Source organism: Thunnus thynnus, chromosome 12 (assembly GCF_963924715.1).
Source record: "Thunnus thynnus chromosome 12, fThuThy2.1, whole genome shotgun sequence".
NCBI classification, from domain to species: domain Eukaryota; kingdom Metazoa; phylum Chordata; class Actinopteri; order Scombriformes; family Scombridae; genus Thunnus; species Thunnus thynnus.
In genome coordinates this window covers 29,607,536-29,628,176 of record NC_089528.1, presented here as the reverse complement: position 1 = coordinate 29,628,176, position 20,641 = coordinate 29,607,536, and the positions used below count along the sequence as shown (strand labels likewise).

The following is a 20,641-nucleotide window of genomic DNA, read 5'->3' as shown; positions in this document are numbered from 1 at the left end:
GCAATAATCAATCACAGTTGTCAGAAACACTAATCATGACAGTTTTAGATGCATTTCTTTGTTGTCAGTTAAGCATCAATAACAGAAAGTCTTCAGCACAGCAGGCAGTTTTGTGGATTGAGAGATTAAACCCCGAACAAAATGAGTCACAAGAAGTTTGAATCAAGTCTGGATTAAAACTTTACAACCCAGAAGCGTCTGACTGTGAGGTGATAGAGCTAAACACTGAACCAACATGACAGCCTCATTCTGAACTTTCATCTTCATGAAAATCAACCTCAACATTAATGAAATGACCTCAAGTTCACAATTACACATAGATGTTGTTTTATGTTCGTCACGACTCAACAAAACATCTTCACACCCAAATTTGACCAAATTAATTTTTTTAAACTAACTAACAGTTTTTTTTAGGCCTGTGTCACAAATCCTCTTTATTGACTAAATGCACAAATAAAATCTCAGTTTGTTAAAAGCAACAAGTGATAGAAAACTCTGCTCATTTCTCTGTGATGAAGCTGTTTTAGTGAAGAAAGCTGAAAGTACAGAGACTGACTGACAAACGTTCTTCTGCTCTGAACATGAACTCTGTACTTTGTGGTGTTTCAGGAGGAAAACTGCCTCAAATAAACTCTCATATTAGTTTCACATTTTCTCCAGAAGCTTTGAATGAGATCCTGAGATGAAGACAGAAGAAAATACTTTGTTCAATCTTGAAATAAAACAACTTTATTGATGATATAAAGCTTCAGATTGTTCACACATCCAATCAGTAAAGTCTGTTAAATGACTCTTGTTCAATGATTTCATGTTCAGATTCACTTCATCCACACAATCAGTTAGTTTAACCCAGAATGTCAGCTATGTACAACAACATAATAAATGATCTCCTTATTGAGTATTATCACAATAATTCAAGTTTTATAATACTTAATAATACCTGATTTGTACATGACCAAATGCATCAATTTGAATGTAAATTTCTTGACAGATTTACAAAGTCGTGAGAGTAAAATATCTATTGATAAAGGAAGTTCTGGTTCTTTCTCTGTTCAGACTGATGAAGTGGAAGAGAAACAAGAGCAGAGTTGAGAAATGCAAGTTTGTGTATAAAACAAAATCATCATGATCAGTGAAAGCCTCCATGGTGAAACAGACACAAGAAAGAGCAGCAACTAAAGAAACTGAAATATTTACATAACAACAGATGAGAAGATGTCAAAGTTGACCATAATGTTTGATTGACAGCTGATCTCTGTGCAGAAACACTGCAGCAACGAGCTCTCAGCAACAATGACAGAGACAAAATCATTTTAAGAATTAACTCAGAATTTAACCGACTGTCCCTTAAATGACTTCTGTCTATTTGAGTTTGCAGAACTCAGCAGTGTCCCCGTAAGAGAATGAATAATAAAGACGTAGTCCAGCATAGAGAGGCTGAGTGAATGTGGTCTGGACTCTGTGGAGGAGAGTCATGGTTTCAGAGACGCTGTAGAAGGACAGAATACCTGCTCTGTGATCCAGGTACACTCCTACTCTGGAGGAACCAGGACCTGAGACACGAGTTTTGACATTGTTGAACAAAAATGTGTAACTGTTAGTGTCACAATCTAAAGCCCAAGATTTGTCATTGTATCCAAATCCACATTCATCTGAGTTTCCTGCTCTGCTGATATTCTTGTATGTGACTGCTACATCAACTCCTTCTCCGCTCCACTCCACCTCCCAGTAACAACGTCCAGTCAGACTCTCTCTACTCAGGACCTGATACCAATAAGTGAATCTCTCTGGGTGACTAGAATAATACTGTTCTTCTTCCTCTAATGATGCTTTTCTGTTCCCATCAGATAATAACAGCTGTGTGTTTGCTGTGTTTGGATCCAGTGTGATTTCACGTGAATATTTTAAGAACTCAGCTCTGGTCTTGGGTTCTCGTTGTGACAGTAAAACATCCACTTCAGCCACTGTCAGTGAGATGTTTGTCCATTTCTCCCTCAGGATGTCCTGTAGTTGATCTCTGAGTTCTGACACAGCTGCTGTCACATCCTCAAAGTATCTCAGAGGACGGATATTGATGCTGGATGAGTCTGTAGGTTCACTGAGTTGTGACAATGAGGGGTAGTTGTGTAGAAACTGGTTGTGATCCTCTGTGTGTGAGAGCTGCTTCAGTTCAGCGTCTTTCCTCTTCAGCTCAGTGATCTCCTGCTCCAGCTTCTCCTGAAGCTCTTTGACTCGACTCACTTCAGTTTCCTGCTGGGATCTGATCTGCTGCTTCACATCAGAGCTTCTTTTCTGGATGAGACGGATCAGCTCAGTGAAGATCTTCTCACTGTCCTCCACTGCTTTATCAGCAGAGCGACTGTTGAAGCAGCTTCACATCTTTCTCTCTGTCCTGGATTCTCTGCTGGATGTTTTGTCGACTCACCTCAAGCTCTCTCTGCCTCTCAGTCCTTTCTGCTGCAGCTGAGACTGTGTCGTGGCCTTTATGTTCATCCACAGAGCAGAGATAACAGATACTCTGCTGATCAGTACGGCAGAACATCTTCATCACCTCATCATGACGAGAGCAGATGTTCTCCTGGAGCTTCTTGGAGGGGTTGACCAGCTTGTGTTTCTTTAATGGAGCAACATCATAGTGACGCTGAAGGTGTTTCTCACAGTAAGAGGCGAGACACACCAGACAGGACTTGCGAGCTTTCATCTTCCTCCCAGTGCAGACATCACAGGCCACATCTTCAGGTCCAGCATAGCAGTGATCAACAGGAGCAGCTTGGAGTCCAGTCTTCTTCAGCTCCTCCATTAAATCTGCTACCAAGGTGTTTTTCACCAGGACAGGCCTCGGTGCGAAGGCCTGTCTGCACTGAGGGCAGCTGTAGATTTTCTTCTCATCCTCTTCATCCCAGAAACCTTTAATACAGCTCATGCAGTAGCTGTGTCCACAGGGAATAGCCACCGGATCCTTCAGTAGATCCAGACAGATCGAACAGCAGATTTTTGCTCCGTCCATCTGAGCTCCTTGCTGCGCCATTTCACCTCTCAGTGACAACGACTGTCTGAGTTCCACTTTCTGAGAAGTGAAACTAGTTTGAGCTCTGATCTAAACAGCATGTGTTTCTACAGTGAATGGAGGCTGCAGCTCTTTTACATGTTGGTTACACCCATCTTCAAACTGTAGATCTGAAGTGGAGGGAACAAGGAAATATGTGGACAGACTGGAGCTTGTTGTGTTTGAGAGCAGGAAGAAGAGGGAGGAGTTATCAAGCTATGATTCATTCCAGGAGGAGGAGCAGTTTGAGAGAGATATGTGTGTTTAACCCTTTTTTTTCTTACAATGAAGCTCACGTCTCATTTGAAAACACTGGTCACCTGCTTTCTGGTGTCAAAGTAATCTTGGGAATTTAGGAGAGATCTACAGATGACTCCCTGTTTCTCTGAATTATTGTATTCTCCTAAAATCCAGCTGAGTTTTTCCATCAAGCCCCTTAACTGTATAATATTGTTGTTTTGACATAACGTGATAGTTTTCTCTCGCATGTGTGTTGCTGCTTCCTCTCGTTTTCCACTGATCACTGCAAAAAAAAAAAAGTTTCACTCATGAGTGCAGCTACAAGAGTAAATGTGGTGACACTTTATTTTTTCTAATATTTATGTACTTTAGGGAACAAATCACATACTTAAGTATTGTTTAACTAATACACAACTCATGATGATTGAAGTATTTCTATGAGTCTCTATGGCTTTATGTGATTAGTTAACACTTAAAGGATCATCTATTAATGATAACTGTTAAATCACACAATGTAAAAAAAAAATCATAAAAAAATGGTAAAAAGTCTGGCAGCAAAAGTTGCCAAACACTTACCGTCAAATAACAGTAAAAAACCTTTAGTTATTCGACAGAGATTTATTTTAAAAATACGGATATTTACTTTGGACATTGTCTACATTTTACAGTCCAACCATTGTAAAATAAAAAGAAAATATTATTATATTATAAAAATTGTCATAAAACATTGCTAGAACAAATGTATAAATCTGCACAAAAAATGGAAATGATTGCAGAACTACCTTAAAATCATCTAATTTAAATGAAGACTCTGGTTTTCATACAGTAATCTCTGGTAAATTCATAGGATTATTCAATCCATCCACAAGAACTCCCCATCAAAGTACAGATTTCTGGATGTAAAACACAGAAAAATTAATTAAAATTACATTCAAATTACCCTCCTTTAACACCCATTAATGGTATCTTGAGAGCTTTAAGCTTTTATTTTATGTGATTATCCAATCGATTTACAGTAAATCCCTGGTAAATGTTGGTTTTATACTGTACAAAAAAATAAGATCATGTGATAATAGTTTACAAAAATATAATTTTAATAATCATCAGTTTACTAACATTATTTGATAGTATTTAAAATAAACTATCAAATATATCTACATACATTTCCCCATTAATGTATGAGGTTAACTTTATATAAACATTATTTAACAGTAATTACAAGCAGCTCTCCAATATATTTACAGGCCTTTCCCATTAATGTATGAGGTTAACTCTATATAAACATTATGTGACAGTACTTGCAAGCAACTCCCCAAAATATCTACAGACATTTCACATTAACATGTGGAGTTCTGAATGTACAAAAACCAGAAGGTCTATGTAAAAATACCTTTATATCAACTTTGACACTGAATAAATATACACATTTTTCTACTGACATTTTACAATATTGTGCAATCCATTCAATACAGATCCCCATTTGAGATGTATGAGATTTCAAGGTGTTTAATAACCAGAATATGTCATAAAATTACCTTTTACTGCTCGCTTTACAAAGTAATTCTGTGGACATTGCCCAAGCCTAGTATACAGGTACATTTTATGTGTCAGATATGAAAGTTTACTATAGAATAAAGCTTATTTGGGTATTAAAAAATTACTACAAAATTAGTTTCACATTCATTGTATATGAAGCAGCTCCAGACTTTATTCCGGATGGCATCACAAATTTGAGTCTTAAGTCTCTGGTTTGTGGCTTTGGGAGAAAGTAGTTCATGTTCACAAATATCAGAAGTGGGAGTAAGTTACACATGTGCAAGTCACAAGCAAGTCTCAAGTCTTAACCTTAAAGGCTCAAGCAAGTCTTAAATCACTGTGACTCTCACTGTGACTTAGACTCAAGTAAGCCAAGTCAAGTCAATGCTAAACGTCAAGCAAGAAAAGTCAATTAAGTCACAAGTCAGTCACCATGGAAGAAGCCTGTAAAACACGAGAGAAAAGGGTACAATGACGAGCCGTGTCATGAGCAAACTGCACATGTTAGTTAGTCTCTACAACTAGGGATAGCTATGGTTAGGATTCATAAATACAACAATTTATGGTTTTGGTTCATACCTTGTTTTGTTGTTGTTGGTGTTTTGATTAATTAATTAACTATTTGAACAAAAATAAATAATCTGATCTAAAATGTTTTCCAGGATCTAGGGTTCATAATTTTGTATTTTATGCAGTATTAATGTGAGTGGATATGTTGTATGACTTCTGCCATTCTGCCACCCGGTTGTACCTTTGAATAAGGTGAGAGTTTTGAAGCAGAAGTAGTAGAAGAAGAGGAACTTCCTCCAGTTGCAGTAGTTAGCACAAAGCTAGTGGGTTTTAACAGCAGCAAAAATATGCTGATGGACTGTAAGCTACACATTCTGCTTTGTTGTGGTTGTAAAGTGTGCAGATAAAAGAAACTGCAAGTTATACTACAGCCTGAGTCTCTGTCTGCAACACATGACTACTTTGGTATATTTACTCACCAAATGGAAAATCTACCCGCATTTGACGCTTGCACAACGAAACATAGTATTCTATCCGATGATTACTTTTTAAAATACCATCTTCTTTGCCTGATCTTGAAGGATTGCATTTGTCACACAGTTGATTACAGAGAAAGAGACCATTCTGCTGTGGTTGAGTAACATTGACTTTGAACTAGTGAGGGACTGCGAACAAAATAATGAAATAATGATATGGGAAAATGCTTTCAACAAGCTTTGAGCTCAATCCTGTCTTGCATTGTTTTCTAGGTCTTGCTAGACACTGTCTTCAAAGCCTGGGTTGCACACACTTCACTAGAAGACACCCTTTCATGTCTCAAAACGTTAACTGTTCATGCTCAATATCTACAATAATGCAAACAGGCGATTCAGCTAAATAAAAACTGTCAAGTCTTTTCAAGTCATCTGCCTCAAGTCAAAGTCAAGTCGAGTCTTATAAGTGTTAGTCAACCAAGTCGCGAGTTCTCAAAATTGCAACTTGCGTCAAGTCATGTGACTTGACTGTCCTTGGCCATGGAAATAAGTGAATCTGCATGCTAAAAAAAAGCCTCAAATTCATAGGACAGATTGAAAGTCACTCACTTCCTTTCAGAACTCCAACGATGGCTGTGATCCTGTGCAATGAACCTCAGCAAGCCTTGTCCTGAGAATACACAAGCAGAAAATATGTATCATGCTCTTAAAAGTACCTGCACACCAACAGGTGTCAACGTTGTTGCCTGTATTCTTTTCAATGTACACACAACGGCAACTTTGCCTCCGACCCTCACAACAGCTGCAGAATTAAATGAGGTAATTTTAAAGTATTTCTTCAATGTTTTTAATTTGTTTGTGCAGATTTACACATTTCTTTAACATTTTAGCAATATTTTATAGCGAAAGGCTCGAAGGGGCCACGGCCGGGGGACCTGCACAGGGGCCTCGACGGGTGCCCCGAGAGCCTGTAAGGCTCGAAGCCCCTGCGTTGTTGTTGTTGTTGTTTTTGTTGTTGTTTCTTCGGCCGTCTGTAGACTTACATGCAAGTGATTTGACTTTCAAGGGTATTCTGTAGCTGTTAATTGAAACTCACTGTAGTCCTCACTGTTAGTGGTCAGTTACACAATAGTGTGTTGAGTAGTATGTCATCCATTTTGCAGTTTACAATAAAAATCTGTAAATATGCCACTTGTGAATATTCTGCTAAAAGCAGTGTAAATTAACAGTAACTTGTGTATTACTGTTAATTTGAACTTTTCACAAATGGCATATTTATAGATTTGTACCATAAAGAGCAAAATGTACAACTCAACACACAATTGTGTAACTGACTACTAACAGTGAGGACTACAGTGAGTTTCAATTAACAACTACTGAATACTCTCTAAAGTCAAATCACTTGCATGTAAGTCTACAGTCTACTGACAGAAACAAATATTTGTGTGGTACCTGTGTTTGTGAGGAGCTTGGCTGCTAACTGCTTTCAGCAGTATTTTTCTGTAAAAGGAGAATAACACTATTTTCTTCCTATCAGGACTTTGTAAAAGGTCTGACTTAGAATCTCCCTGGTAAGAATCTTAGTTATTAATGGTTTAAGATCTTGGGGGGATTCGGTCACTTCGTAATTAGTTGATCTAGTTTTATATCAAGTGTTTAAGTACTATTTGGATTCCGGTTTCGGATCGATCTTGTAACTGATAGTATTTATTTTTTTTGTATTTATTTTCTGTTTATTTTTTTAGGAAACATCTTCAGCAGTGGACCTCAGGATCAACAGAAGTTTCGGCCATTATCGCTAGACATCCTCAACCGAGGGAGGCCCTGCCGAGGTTGGTCGAGCCCCCGAGTGTGTCCTGTAGCCAATTGATTGGAGTTGTAACTGTAGTTCTTCCGGTAAGTAGGTCCAGGTAAGTATAAGGAGTTGCTAAGATCGGTCGGTATTTAAGTTAGGTATTATGAAGATAGGTATTAGTTGTTGAGGTGCTAATTGTTCCTACAGTAGGTATTTAAGGTAAGTAGGTATCTTTTAGGTAGGTATTTCTATCGCAGTAAATATTGAGGTAAGTATTAGGATAATGGTAAATAGGGTAGCTATTAAGGTCAGTATTGGAGGCAAGTAGCGGTAAGTCTTAGAATTAGGTAAGTAAGGTAGGTATTACTGTAGGTTAAGGCAGGTCCCAAACTAACTAAATTATTAAGGTAAATATTAGGGTTAAGTATTAAGGTAGGAGGGAGGTGAATGTTAAGTTGGGGTTGGTTAGATAGCTAATCAAGCAATTCTGCCACGTGCCTGCCTGGATACAAAGGTAGTGCAGGAATATATTCATTTAACCTGAGACATGCTTTAACCAAAGATGGAACATGTCACTGTTGAGTAGATTTGGTTTGTCAAAGACACTAGTAGAGCAATAAAATAAGCGCAGCAGAAACGTCAGTTGGGACCACTGTGTTTAACTAACTGACTGCTAACAGTGAGTTCAAATTTTAAATATTTTTTCCACAAACCTTGTTACTTGACATAATTACTCAGACAGTATTTACAACAGTGAATAAACAGCCATTTGAATTGTGACTTCAAATGTTAAGACAAATTATACAACTTCAAAGTGTTTCTTTCAAACTTTCACTTTATTAACAGTATAAATGAATGATGCTAAACATTTGTACACAATTATAAAGTAATAGAACAAAGCATGGAGTTTATTCAGGTAGCTAAACATTCAAAAGTCATTTAAAATGTAAATATTCAAACAAGTAGTGTAGTCTGTCTGAACATTGTACACAAAGACAAAATATATCAACATGCTCCTCTAACTGTTGCATGTCAAAAAATGCTGGGACGATTGAACTGGAAAAATGATATGGTTAAAGAACAATGGGACAGCTTTAGTGGGTGTATGTCTGTAGCCTAAGAATCTGATGGTTTGGTACAGTACATTTTTTAAGTGTTGCCATGTACTAATGCTCACCACATTATTGTAACCAAATAACTGCATCTAATATCAGTGCCTGTTTGTTTTTTAAAATTGGTATTTCCCATTAAAAACCCCTAATTAATGTCCCTCTAATGCAAGTTGTAACCAGACTGTCCAAGTGTGTGTTTTAAAAAGTTTGTAATGAGCGAATGACTGACTGAATAACAGACTGATTGTGTGGGTGGGTGAGAGGGTTCGCTGTCCCATTCAAGAGTCCGTTAGTTTCTTTAGGAGACTGAACACACAAGGGTTGACTGATGTCATCTTTCTCCATCTTCAGTGAAAGGACGGGGTGCCTCTCAGTGTTTATCCCTGTGAACCACCTGAAAAACAAAAACAGTGTGTATCATAAACTGTAGTAGTAGTATAAATGCACACAGTGTTGCATCCATCCAGGAATGCAACACTGAAGGACTGGGATATTGCTGCAAATTGCTGATGTGTTTCATATAGGCCACTAGAGTAATAAATCCACAAGTACACAACACTACACAGACAGCGATGGGATATTATCTTCACTTAATAAAATGAAGTTATTTGGGCATGTTGTCATATAAAACAAAGTAAAATGAAACTCACTGTGTAATTTGGAGCATCAGAATCACAAGTCCAGCTCCGCTCTCAGAAATGTTGACTTGCTGCTGAAACAAAACATTATTTTAGCAACAGTACAGATGTAGTAGTTAGCAAGACTGACTTCAAAACTTAACTCCTGCATCTTCAGTCCTATGCCTTTTACATTTCAACGGAATTAAATTCACTTCAGGAAAACAATTTGAGCAAAAACTCCAAATCGTCAAGATTGGTCAGTAAGTCAGAAAGAATCTCAAAGAATAGATCACAGGCTTGAGGAAAAAAATATATACCAGTAAAATAGCTTTTTGTTCGATGTTGTGATCGGATGACACGGTACCAAATCATTATCATAACAAAAGCAAGGGCATATAGCACAATTCAAACTGACTGGAAATGTAATGTATTTTGACAATGCTACCAAGCAAAGCAAAAAGGAACTCACCTGGTGATTTGCTGGATGAAGATGGGTGAGAAAATAAATAAATAAAAGTCATACGCCGCTGTCCAGGTGCACATGTGCCAACTCTACTGAGAGCTGCTGCCGGCTGCTGCTACAATAGTGTGATCGCTTGCAGTAATCACACTAATTATCAGCCTTGACCTACAGTATTACATACACACATGCTGACACTCACACAGTTTGGACATGAGGATGAAAGGACTGTTTAGTACAACCCCAGAAGTTAAGAGATATTACAGCACCGTAATGTAAAGCTGCCTGTTCCCTTTTACTCAGCATCTACTGATCACTGTCTGTCTCTCAATTGTAATTTGTACAATTATTTGCTGTTTTACTGTGAAATAAAGTTTTACCTGTGAGGAAGCTTTGCCAGAGTGTCAAGGAAGGTGATACGGGACAGACTCAGAGACGACCAAATGAAAACAAGCAAAATCAAACTTACCTTCACACAGCTACACTGACATCCTCTTTGGTTTCTGCTCTCTTCTAAACTAACATCTCTCCCTTTAAATAGGCCCTGAAATCTGTGTAGGCAGAACCATATTTCTATCAGGGGTGTCCTTTCCCTTAGACCAACAACTGGTGAATGACAATGTCACTTGTATCAGTTAACATTGTTTACACAAACATCAACAACAGCATTGTTCCTTATCGTAAACCAAATTAAGTACAAATAACATAAATACAAAACCAAACATTTAACTTAATAAAATAAATGCCCCTCACACTTGGTCTAACCAATGACATCACTGGTGATGTCAGCAAGATCTTAAAATCAGGAAGTGGTTCAGTGCCTCCATTTTGTCTCCTGGCCGCATGGTGGGTGAGTATGGTAGGTTACAACCTAAGTTAATCTATAACTCCAGAAACAATAAATAATGAACTTCAATACTTTTCTGTCTTGATTGAACCATAAATGACAGCGATGTGACTGGCTAAACAAACAAATGACAAGTATGGCAGGAAATGTGGAGCACTGAGCCCCGGTTTGTTATTCTGGTTAAAGTGGGCAGAAGCAGCTGGTCTGACGGGCAGGACCGTCAGTGTGACACAGTCCATCAAGGGAAGCACAGTCAGGCGGCGGAGGAGATGGTGACATATCGGCCTCTCATAATCGGCAGAATTCGCCGATGCCGATATTTATTTTTAGAGCTTTTATAGGCCGATACCGATGACGTGCCGATAATATCGTGCATCCCTTAAACAAAGTAGTACTAAAATTAAATGAACGATTTAAAATCTATTTACAGAATTGAATTTAAACTCAGTTACTGTGGGTATAAAATGAACGTATGATGCAACGTGATCATGTGTTATACATTCGTCTGGTGTTGCCAGCTTGTAAATGTAGCATGAAGATGAGTTATATGTTAACATGCTGATGTTTGCATCTGACTACAAGTTTGATATCATTTTTAAAAAAAGCTTCTATATAACATCTGTTCTGTGAGAACATCCAAATGTAGATGGAAGATTTTCCAGTTTACAAATATTGTTCACATGAGTCTTCAGGTTGTAAATAAAACTTTGAGATTTGAGACTTTAGACTTCATGAAATCTGATTGACCAACATGGAAAAACTTGAAACCAGATGTAAAGAATGATTTATTTATTTTATGATTTAATTATTTCATGACTGGACCTGATAGAGTTTAAACATGTTTCATCTGCTGTTGTTCAAATATTCGGTTTTCTGAACTCTTAACGGCTTAAAACTAGAATGAACATGTCAAGTTCTCTTGATGTTGATTCTGATGAGATTGAAAGCAGTTTTTAATGTAATTATCATTATGATGAAATGATTCCTAAATGACTTCTGGACTAGAAAAGGTGGAGTAACTTTACCTGTGATGGTGCAATAAATCAATCACAGTTGTCAGAAACACTAATCATGACAGTTTTAGATGCATTTCTTTGTTGTCAGTTAAGCATCAATAACAGAAAGTCTTCAGCACAGCAGGCAGTTTTGTGGATTGAGAGATTAAACCCCGAACAAAATGAGTCACAAGAAGTTTGAATCAAGTCTGGATTCAAACTTTACAACCCAGAAGCGTCTGACTGTGAGGTGACAGAGCTAAACACTGAACCAACATGACAGCCTCATTCTGAACTTTCATCTTCATGAAAATCAACTTCAACATTAATGAAATGACCTCAAGTTCACAATTACACATAGATGTTGTTTTATGTTCGTCACGACTCAACAAAACATCTTCACACCCAAATTTGACCAAATTGATTTTTTAAAACTATTTTTTTCCAGTTTTTTTTTTAGGCCTGTGTAACAAATCCTCTTTATTGACTAAATGCACAAATAAAATCTCAGTTTGTTAAAAGCAACAAGTGATAGAAAACTCTGCTCATTTCTCTGTGATGAAGCTGTTTTAGTGAAGAAAGCTGAACGTACAGAGACTGACTGACAAACGTTCTTCTGCTCTGAACATGAACTCTGTACTTTGTGGTGTTTCAGGAGGAAAACTGCCTCAAATAAACTCTCATATTAGTTTCACATTTTCTCCAGAAGCTTTGAATGAGATCCTGAGATGAAGACAGAAGAAAATACTTTGTTCAATCTTGAAATAAAACAACTTTATTGATGATATAAAGCTTCAGATTGTTCACACATCCAATCAGTAAAGTCTGTTAAATGACTCTTGTTCAATGATTTCATGTTCAGATTCACTTCATCCACACAATCAGTTAGTTTAACCCAGAATGTCAGCTATGTACAACAACATAATAAATGATCTCCTTATTGATTATTATCACAATAGTTCAAGTTAAAAAAAATCATCATGATCAGTGAAAGCCTCCATGGTGAAACAGACACAAGAAAGAGCAGCAACTAAAGAAACTGAAATATTTACATAACAACAGATGAGAAGATGTCAAAGTTGACCATAATGTTTGATTGACAGCTGATCTCTGTGCAGAAACACTGCAGCAACGAGCTCTCAGCAACAATGACAGAGACAAAATCATTTCAAGAATTAACACAGAATTTAACCGACTGTCCCTTAAATGACTTCTGTCTATTTGAGTTTGCAGAACTCAGCAGTGTCCCCGTAAGAGTAGTAAAAACGTAGTCCAGCATAGAGAGGCTGAGTGAATGTGGTTTGGACTCTGTGGAGGAGAGTCATGGTTTTAGAGACGCTGTAGAAGGACAGAATACCTGCTCTGTGATCCAGGTACACTCCTACTCTGGAGGAACCAGGATCTGAGACGGGAGTTGAGACATCCTTGAACTTAAATGTATAACTGTTAGTGGAACAATCTAAAGCCCAAGATTTGTCATTGCGTCCAAACAGACATTTTTTTGAGTTTCCTACTCTGCTGATATTCTTGTATGTGACTGCTACATGAACTCCTCCTCTCCACTCCACCTCCCAGTAACAACATCCAGTCAGACTCTCTCTACTCAGGACCTGCCAATAATCAGTGAATCTGTCTGGGTGACTAGAATAAGACTGTTCTTTTTTCTTGAATGTTGCTTTTCTGTTCCCATCAGATAATAACAGCTGTGTATTTGCTGTGTTTGGATCCAGTGTGATTTCACGTGAATATTTTAAGAACTCAGCTCTGGTCTTGGGTTCTGGTACTGACAGTAAAACGTCCACTTCAGTCGCTGTCAGTGAGATGTTTCTCCATTTCTCCCTCAGGATGTCCTGTAGTTGATCTCTGAGCTCTGACACAGCTGCTGTCACATCCTCAAAGTATCTCAGAGGACGGATATTGATGCTGGATGAGTCTGTAGGTTCACTGAGTTGTGACAGTGAGGGGTAGTTGTGTAGAAACTGGTTGTGATCCTCTGTGTGTGAGAGCTTCTTCAGTTCAGCGTCTTTCCTCTTCAGCTCATTGATCTCCTGCTCCAGCTTCTCCTGAAGCTCTTTGACTCGACTCACTTCAGTTTCCTGCTGGGATCTGATCTGCTGCTTCACATCAGAGCTTCTTTTCTGGATGAGACGGATCAGCTCAGTGAAGATCTTCTCACTGTCCTCCACTGCTTTATCAGCAGAGCGACTGACGGCCTCCACCTCCTGTTGAAGCAGCTTCACATCTTTCTCTCTGTCCTGGATTCTCTGCTGGATGTTTTGTCGACTCACCTCGAGCTCTCTCTGCCTCTCAGTCCTTTCTGCTGCAGCCGAGACTGTGTCGTGGCCTTTATGTTCATCCAGAGAGCAGAGATAACAGATACTCTGCTGATCAGTACGGCAGAAAATCTTCATCACCTCATCATGACGAGAGCAGATGTTCTCCTGGAGCTTCTTGGAGGGGTCGACCAGCTTGTGTTTCTTTAATGGAGCAACATCATAATGAGGCTGAAGGTGTTTCTCACAATAAGAGACAAGACATATCAGACAGGACTTGATGGCTTTCATCTTCCTCCCAGTGCAGACATCACAGGCCACATCTTCAGGTCCAGCATAGCAGTGATCAGCAGGAGCAGCTTGGAGTCCCGTCTTCTTCAGCTCCTCCACTATATCTGCTAACATGGTGCTTTTCATCAGGACAGGCCTCGGTGCGAAGGTCTGTCTGCACTGAGGGCAGCTGTAGATTTTCTTTTCATCCTCTTCACTCCAGAAACCTTTAATACAGCTCATGCAGTAGCTGTGTCCACAGGGAATAGTCACTGGATCCTTCAGTAGATCCAAACAGATCGAACAGCAGAATTTTGCTCCGTCCAGCTGAGCTCCTTGCTGCGCCATTTCACCTCTCAGTGACAACGACTGTCTGAGTTTCACTTTCTGAGAAGTGAAACTAGTTTGCGCTCTGATCTAAACAGCATGTGTTTCTACAGTGAATGGAGGCTGCAGCTCTTTTACATGTTGGTTACACCCATCTTCAAACTGTAGATCTGAAGGGGAGGGAACAAGGAAATACGTGGACAGACTGGAGCTTGTTGTGTTTGAGAGCAGGAAGAAGAGGGAGGAGTTATCAAGCTATGATTCATTCCAGGAGGAGGAGCAGTTTGAGAGAGATACTGTCTGTCTAACCCTTTTTTTTCTTACAACAAAGCTCACGTCTCATTTGAAAACACTGGTCACCTGCTTTCTGGTGTCAAAGTAATCTTGGGAATTTATCAGAGATCTACAGATGACTCCCTGTTTCTCTGAATTCTTGTATTCTCCTAAAATCCAGCTGAGTTTTTCCATCAAGCCCCTTAACTGTATAATATTGTTGTTTTGACATAACGTGATAGTTTTCTCTCGCATGTGTGTTGCTGCTTCCTCTCGTTTTCCACTGATCACTGCAAAAAAAAAAGTTTCACTCATGAGTGCAGCTACAAGAGTAAATGTGATGACATTTTATTTTTTCTAATATTTATGTACTTTAGGGAACAAATCACATACTTAAGTATTGTTTAACTAATACACAACTCATGATGATTGAAGTATTTCTATGAGTCTCTATGGCTTTATGTGATTAGCTAACACTTAAAGGATCATCTATTAATGATAACTGTTAAATCACAGTTACTTCATACATGAACTGATTTACCAGCAAATATGAAAGAATATAAATCAGAATCAGAATCTGTTTATTAGCCAAGAATGTAAAAATACAAAGATTGTTGCTCCCACAAACGCAACATAGAAGAATAAAAATATAACAAGAGTAAGGTTATAACAATAATGAAATAAACAAAGTAGGACTAAAATGAAATGAACAATTTCAAATCTATTTACAGAATTGAATTTAAACTCAGTTACTGTGGGTATAAAATGAATGTATGATGCAACGTGATCATGTGTTATACATTCGTCTGGTGTTGCCAGCTTGTAAATGTAGCATGAAGGTGTTTCAGGAGGAAAACTGCCTCAAATAAACTCTCATATTAGTTTCACATTTTCTCCAGAAGCTTTGAATGAGATCCTGAGATGAAGACAGAAGAAAATACTTTGTTCAATGATGAAATAAAACAACTTTATTGATGATATAAAGCTTCAGATTGTTCACACATCCAATCAGTAAAGTCTGTTAAATGACTCTTGTTCAATGATTTCATGTTCAGATTCACTTCATCCACACAATCAGTTAGTTTAACCCAGAATGTCAGCTATGTACAACAACATCATAAATGATCTCCTTATTGATTATTATCACAATAATTCAAGTTTTATAATACTTTATAATACCTGATTTGTACATGACCAAATGTATCAATGTGAATGTAAATTTCTTGACAGATTTACAAAGTCGTGAGAGTAAAATATCTATTGATAAAGGAAGTTGTGGTTCTTTCTCTGTTCAGACTGATGAAGTGGAAGAGAAACAAGAGCATAGTTGAGAAATGCAAGTTTGTGTATAAAACAAAATCATCATGATCAGTGAAAGCCACCATGGTGAAACAGACACAAGAAAGAGCAGCAACTAAAGAAACTCAAATATTTACATAACAACAGTTGAGAAGATGTCAAAGTTGACCATAATGTTTGATTGACAGCTGATCTCTGTGCAGAAACACTGCAGCAACGAGCTCTCAGCAACAATGACAGAGACAAAATCATTTTAAGAATTAACTCAGAATTTAACCGACTGTCCCTTAAATGACTTCTGTCTATTTGAGTTTGCAGAACTCAGCAGTGTTCCCGAAAGAGAATAAAGAATAAAAACGTAGTCCAGCATAGAGAGGCTGAGTGAATGTGGTCTGGACTCTGTGGAGGAGAGTCATGGTTTCAGAGATGCTATAGAAGGACAGAATACCTGCTCTGTGATCCAGGTACACTCCTACTCTGGAGGAACCAGGACCTGAGACGGGAGTTTTGACATCATTGAACAAAAATGTATAACTGTTAGTGTTACATATTAAAGCCCAAGATTTGTCATTGTGTCCAAATCCACATTCCTTCGAGTCTTCTGCTCTGCTGATATTCTTGTATGTGACTGCTACATAAACTCCTATTCCTCTCCACTCCACCTCCCAGTAACAACGTTCAGTCAGACTCTCTCTACTCAGGACCTGACTCCATCCAGTGAACCTGTCTGGGTGACTAGAATAATAATGTTCTTCTTTCTTTAATGTTGCTTTTCTGTTCCCATCAGATAATAACAGACGTGTATTTGCTGTGTTTGGATCCAGTGTGATTTCACGTGAATATTTTAAGAACTCAGCTCTGGTCTTGGGTTCTGGTTCTGACAGTAAAACGTCCACTTCAGCCACTGTCAGTGAGATGTTTGTCCATTTCTCCCTCAGGATGTCCTGTAGTTGATCTCTGAGCTCTGACACAGCTGCTGTCACATCCTCAAAGTAGCTCAGAGGACGGATATTAATGCTGGATGAGTCTGTAGGTTCACTGAGTTGTGACAGTGAGGGGTAGTTGTGTAGAAGCTGGTTGTGATCCTCTGTGTGTGAGAGCTTCTTCAGTTCAGCATCTTTCCTCTTCAGCTCAGTGATCTCCTGCTCCAGCTTCTCCTGAAGCTCTTTGACTCGACTCACTTCAGTTTCCTGCTGGGATCTGATCTGCTGCTTCACATCAGAGCTTCTTTTCTGGATGAGACGGATCAGCTCAGTGAAGATCTTCTCACTGTCCTCCACTGCTTTATCAGCAGAGCGACTGACGGCCTCCACCTCCTGTTGAAGCAGCTTCACATCTTTCTCTCTGTCCTGGATGCTCTGCTGGATGTTTTGTCGACTCACCTCAAGCTCTGTCTGCCTCTCAGTCCTTTCTGCTGCAGCTGAGACTGTGTCGTGGCCTTTATGTTCATCCACAGAGCAGAGATAACAGATACTCTGCTGATCAGTCCGGCAGAACATCTTCATCACCTCATCATGACGAGAGCAGATGTTCTCCTGGAGCTTCTTGGAGGGGTCGACCAGCTTGTGTTTCTTTAATGGAGCTACATCATAGTGACGCTGAAGGTGTTTCTCACAGTAAGAGGCGAGACATACCAGACAGGACTTGAGAGCTTTCAGTTTCCTCCCAGTGCAGACATCACAGACCACATCTTCAGGTCCAGCATAGCAGTGATCAGCAGGAGCAGCTTGGAGTCCAGTCTTCTTCAGCTCCTCCACTATATCTGCTAACATGGTGTTTTTCACCAGGACAGGCCTCGGTGTGAAGGCCTGTCTGCACTGAGGGCAGCTGCAGATTTTCTTCTCATCCTCTTCATTCCAGAAACCTTTAATACAGCTCATGCAGTAGCTGTGTCCACAGGGAATAGTCACCGGATCCTTCAGTAGATCCAGACAGATGGAACAGCAGAATTTTGCTCCGTCCAGCTGAGCTCCTTGCTGCGCCATTTCACCTCTCAGTGGCAACGACTGTCCGAGTTTCACTCTCTGAGAAGTTGAACTAGTTTGAGCTCTGATCTAAACAGCATGTGTTTCTGCAGTGAATGGAGGCTGCAGCTCTTTTACATGTTGGTTACACCCATCTTCAAACTGTAGATCTGAAGGGGAGGGAACAAGGAAATATGTGGACAGACTGGAGCTTGTTGTGTTTGAGAGCAGGAAGAAGAGGGAGGAGTTATCAAGCTATGATTCATTCCAGGAAGAGGAGCAGTTTGAGAGAGATACTGTGTGTTTAACCCTTTTTTATGCAATGAAGCTCACGTCTCATTTGAAAACACTGGTCACCTGCTTTCTGGTGTCAAAGTAATCTTGGGAATTTAGGAGAGATCTACAGATGACTCCCTGTTTCTCTGAATTCTTGTATTCTCCTAAAATCCAGCTGAGTTTTTCCATCAAGCCCCTTAACTGTATAATTTTGTTGTTTTGACATAACGTGATAGTTTTCTCTCGCATGTGTGTTGCTGCTTTTTTCATGTATTATAAAATCTGGCTCAGTTCAACTTTTTCTTAAATACAACATTTCAAAAACAGGAGATAAAGAATGAACACAACAATGTTGTAAAATATTGCTGTTTTCCAAAATGTAATCAAATAATGTTCAGCATAAGTCTTTATAGTATTTTAAATTATGAACTCTTTAAAGAATTAACCAGAAGCTATATTCTAATGTTAGATTTACAAAAAATATGAAAAGTAAATAATGTTGTTGCAGCTCTGAATCCCATAGGACATGAATTCATCAGATTATTTGGTTCTGCAATTAAACTGGAGACTGTAATGACTTCTTATCACATCAGTAAAGGATCTTTTATTGATCAGTGTCAAGACAATTTTTCACACAAAAGCATCTTCGCAAAGAGAAACTTTCTCATGAAAACAACACAAACACACCATGGTAAACTGAATTGCAGTAGCTGGTAGAACAAACAAAAATTAGTGTAAAATAAACCGGAACACTGGAGCTCTGGAGTGAGCTGAGATCCACCAGATACTTCCACCGGGTGTTTGAGATACTGAAGTGGCTTCAGGAAGCCCTGATGGATGAAGATGGCTGGATGTTATTAATGGGCTGCATCTATGTAGTGTAGGGGTGTGCCTGAACACAAATACATTATTTGGCAAAGCACAAATAGTGTTTTTTTTTTTTACAAATATTTGTTTCATACAAATATTTTATTTGTTTTTGGGAAGAAAAAAAAACCAAAACATGTCAAATACCAGCACACAGGTCAGCGCAGTCGTCTATGATCCGGGAGACTCCAGGTCGAGGCCCAGTGTGGGGACCTCCTTTGTAAAGTAGTTGATTCACAAACACTTATTGTAACACTTTAATTTTCTAAAATTAAAAGTGTAATAAAAACAAAAATAGGATTTTTAAGCCTCTTTCCACTTTTATTTAAATACAAATACAAATAATTTTGCTGCCTCAACAAATACAGATATAAATACAAATACTGGGCTCTCTGCACATCGCTACTATAGTGCCTTTTTAGTCTTCCCATGTTTATGTTTATTTTATGTAATTATTTAAAAAGCATTATAGTTTCCTCGTCGCTCCACACAGATCTGATGTTTTTGTGGACATTTAAGTCACATGCTTCATGTATGTTGTTATTTTTCTGCGTCAGAAGTCTGTTTCTATTGCACTTTGTCTCATTTTTCTTTTATTGATACACCAACATTTCCACCTCAGCATGAAAACTTTTTCAACAATATGGTGAGATTTTATTTTTATTTTCTGCATTTCCAATCAGGTTTTTTTTTTCAAGTGCAAATTGAAAATGCGAATAAAACAGGTGGATGGAAACACACCTATAAAGATCAAATTAATAGGTCTGAAATGCCTTTTAGTATGAAACTGGAATCCAGCTGATTTGGTGGTATATCAGTTAACATATGTGGCAACTGTGAATTAACATTGTGACGACGCTGGGGTTACCCTCTGTTTGGTCTGTGTCTGTTACTTATGTTGGCTTGTGTTACAGGTTGCTTGGAGGTGGAGTGAAGGGCAGGATCATCAGAGGAGACGGGGCACACCTTGTACAACTTACCTCTATTTAAGATGGCTGCCAGACCTGCTCTGGTTCTCTCTCTATCCCCATGCTTCACCCTGGGGACACTCCAGCTCGCCATTTTTCCTTTATTTTGTGATTCTTACTTTACACATACCACATGATACATTCATCCACACACTCCTGGCACCATTGATATAACTGGTTTCCATGTTTGCTTGACAGTTATGTTAATTTATAGTTTGGCCAAATAAAAACTTCCCAGTTGATGTTTGTGTGAGTTTCCTCTTTTGTTGCAAGAAGGAGCCAACTTGTAACAAATGGGGGCTCGTCCAGGATTTGGGGAGTGTTATTTTTTGCTCTCTTCTTCTTGAAGTATGGTATTCCTGGACTAGTTAGTGTTGGTTTTGGTGCCTACCTGCCCCTACCCCTTTTAAGATGGCTGTGTGTGTGTGGTTTAAAGGGGTATTTTCTGTAATCATATCTCTAGTAGGGGCATTGGCTGTTAGTTGTTGTA

At 38.7% G+C, this 20,641-nt stretch overlaps 2 protein-coding genes across 2 annotated transcripts; both read right to left on the bottom strand.

The window, feature by feature from the left end:
- Positions 1–713: 713 nt before the first annotated feature.
- On the bottom strand, positions 714–14,716 carry LOC137193525 (uncharacterized). The gene is given in 3 exon segments (XM_067604736.1): positions 714–2,359; positions 2,361–3,097; positions 12,855–14,716. Coding segments are annotated over 3 exon segments (3,405 nt in total). The 5' UTR covers positions 14,526–14,716; the 3' UTR covers positions 714–1,362.
- Positions 14,717–15,740: 1,024 nt separating this feature from the next.
- On the bottom strand, positions 15,741–18,298 carry LOC137194694 (tripartite motif-containing protein 16-like). The gene has a single exon (XM_067606799.1). The coding sequence runs from the start codon at positions 18,059–18,061 to the stop codon at positions 16,379–16,381; it is 1,683 nt and encodes a 560-aa protein (XP_067462900.1). The 5' UTR covers positions 18,062–18,298; the 3' UTR covers positions 15,741–16,378.
- Positions 18,299–20,641: the final 2,343 nt, after the last annotated feature.

What these genes read in the sequence shown, in the direction of transcription:
- LOC137194694 (XM_067606799.1), bottom strand. Translation starts at nt 18,061, where the DNA reads ATGGCGCAGCAAGGAGCTCAGCTGGACGGAGCAAAATTCTGCTGTTCC.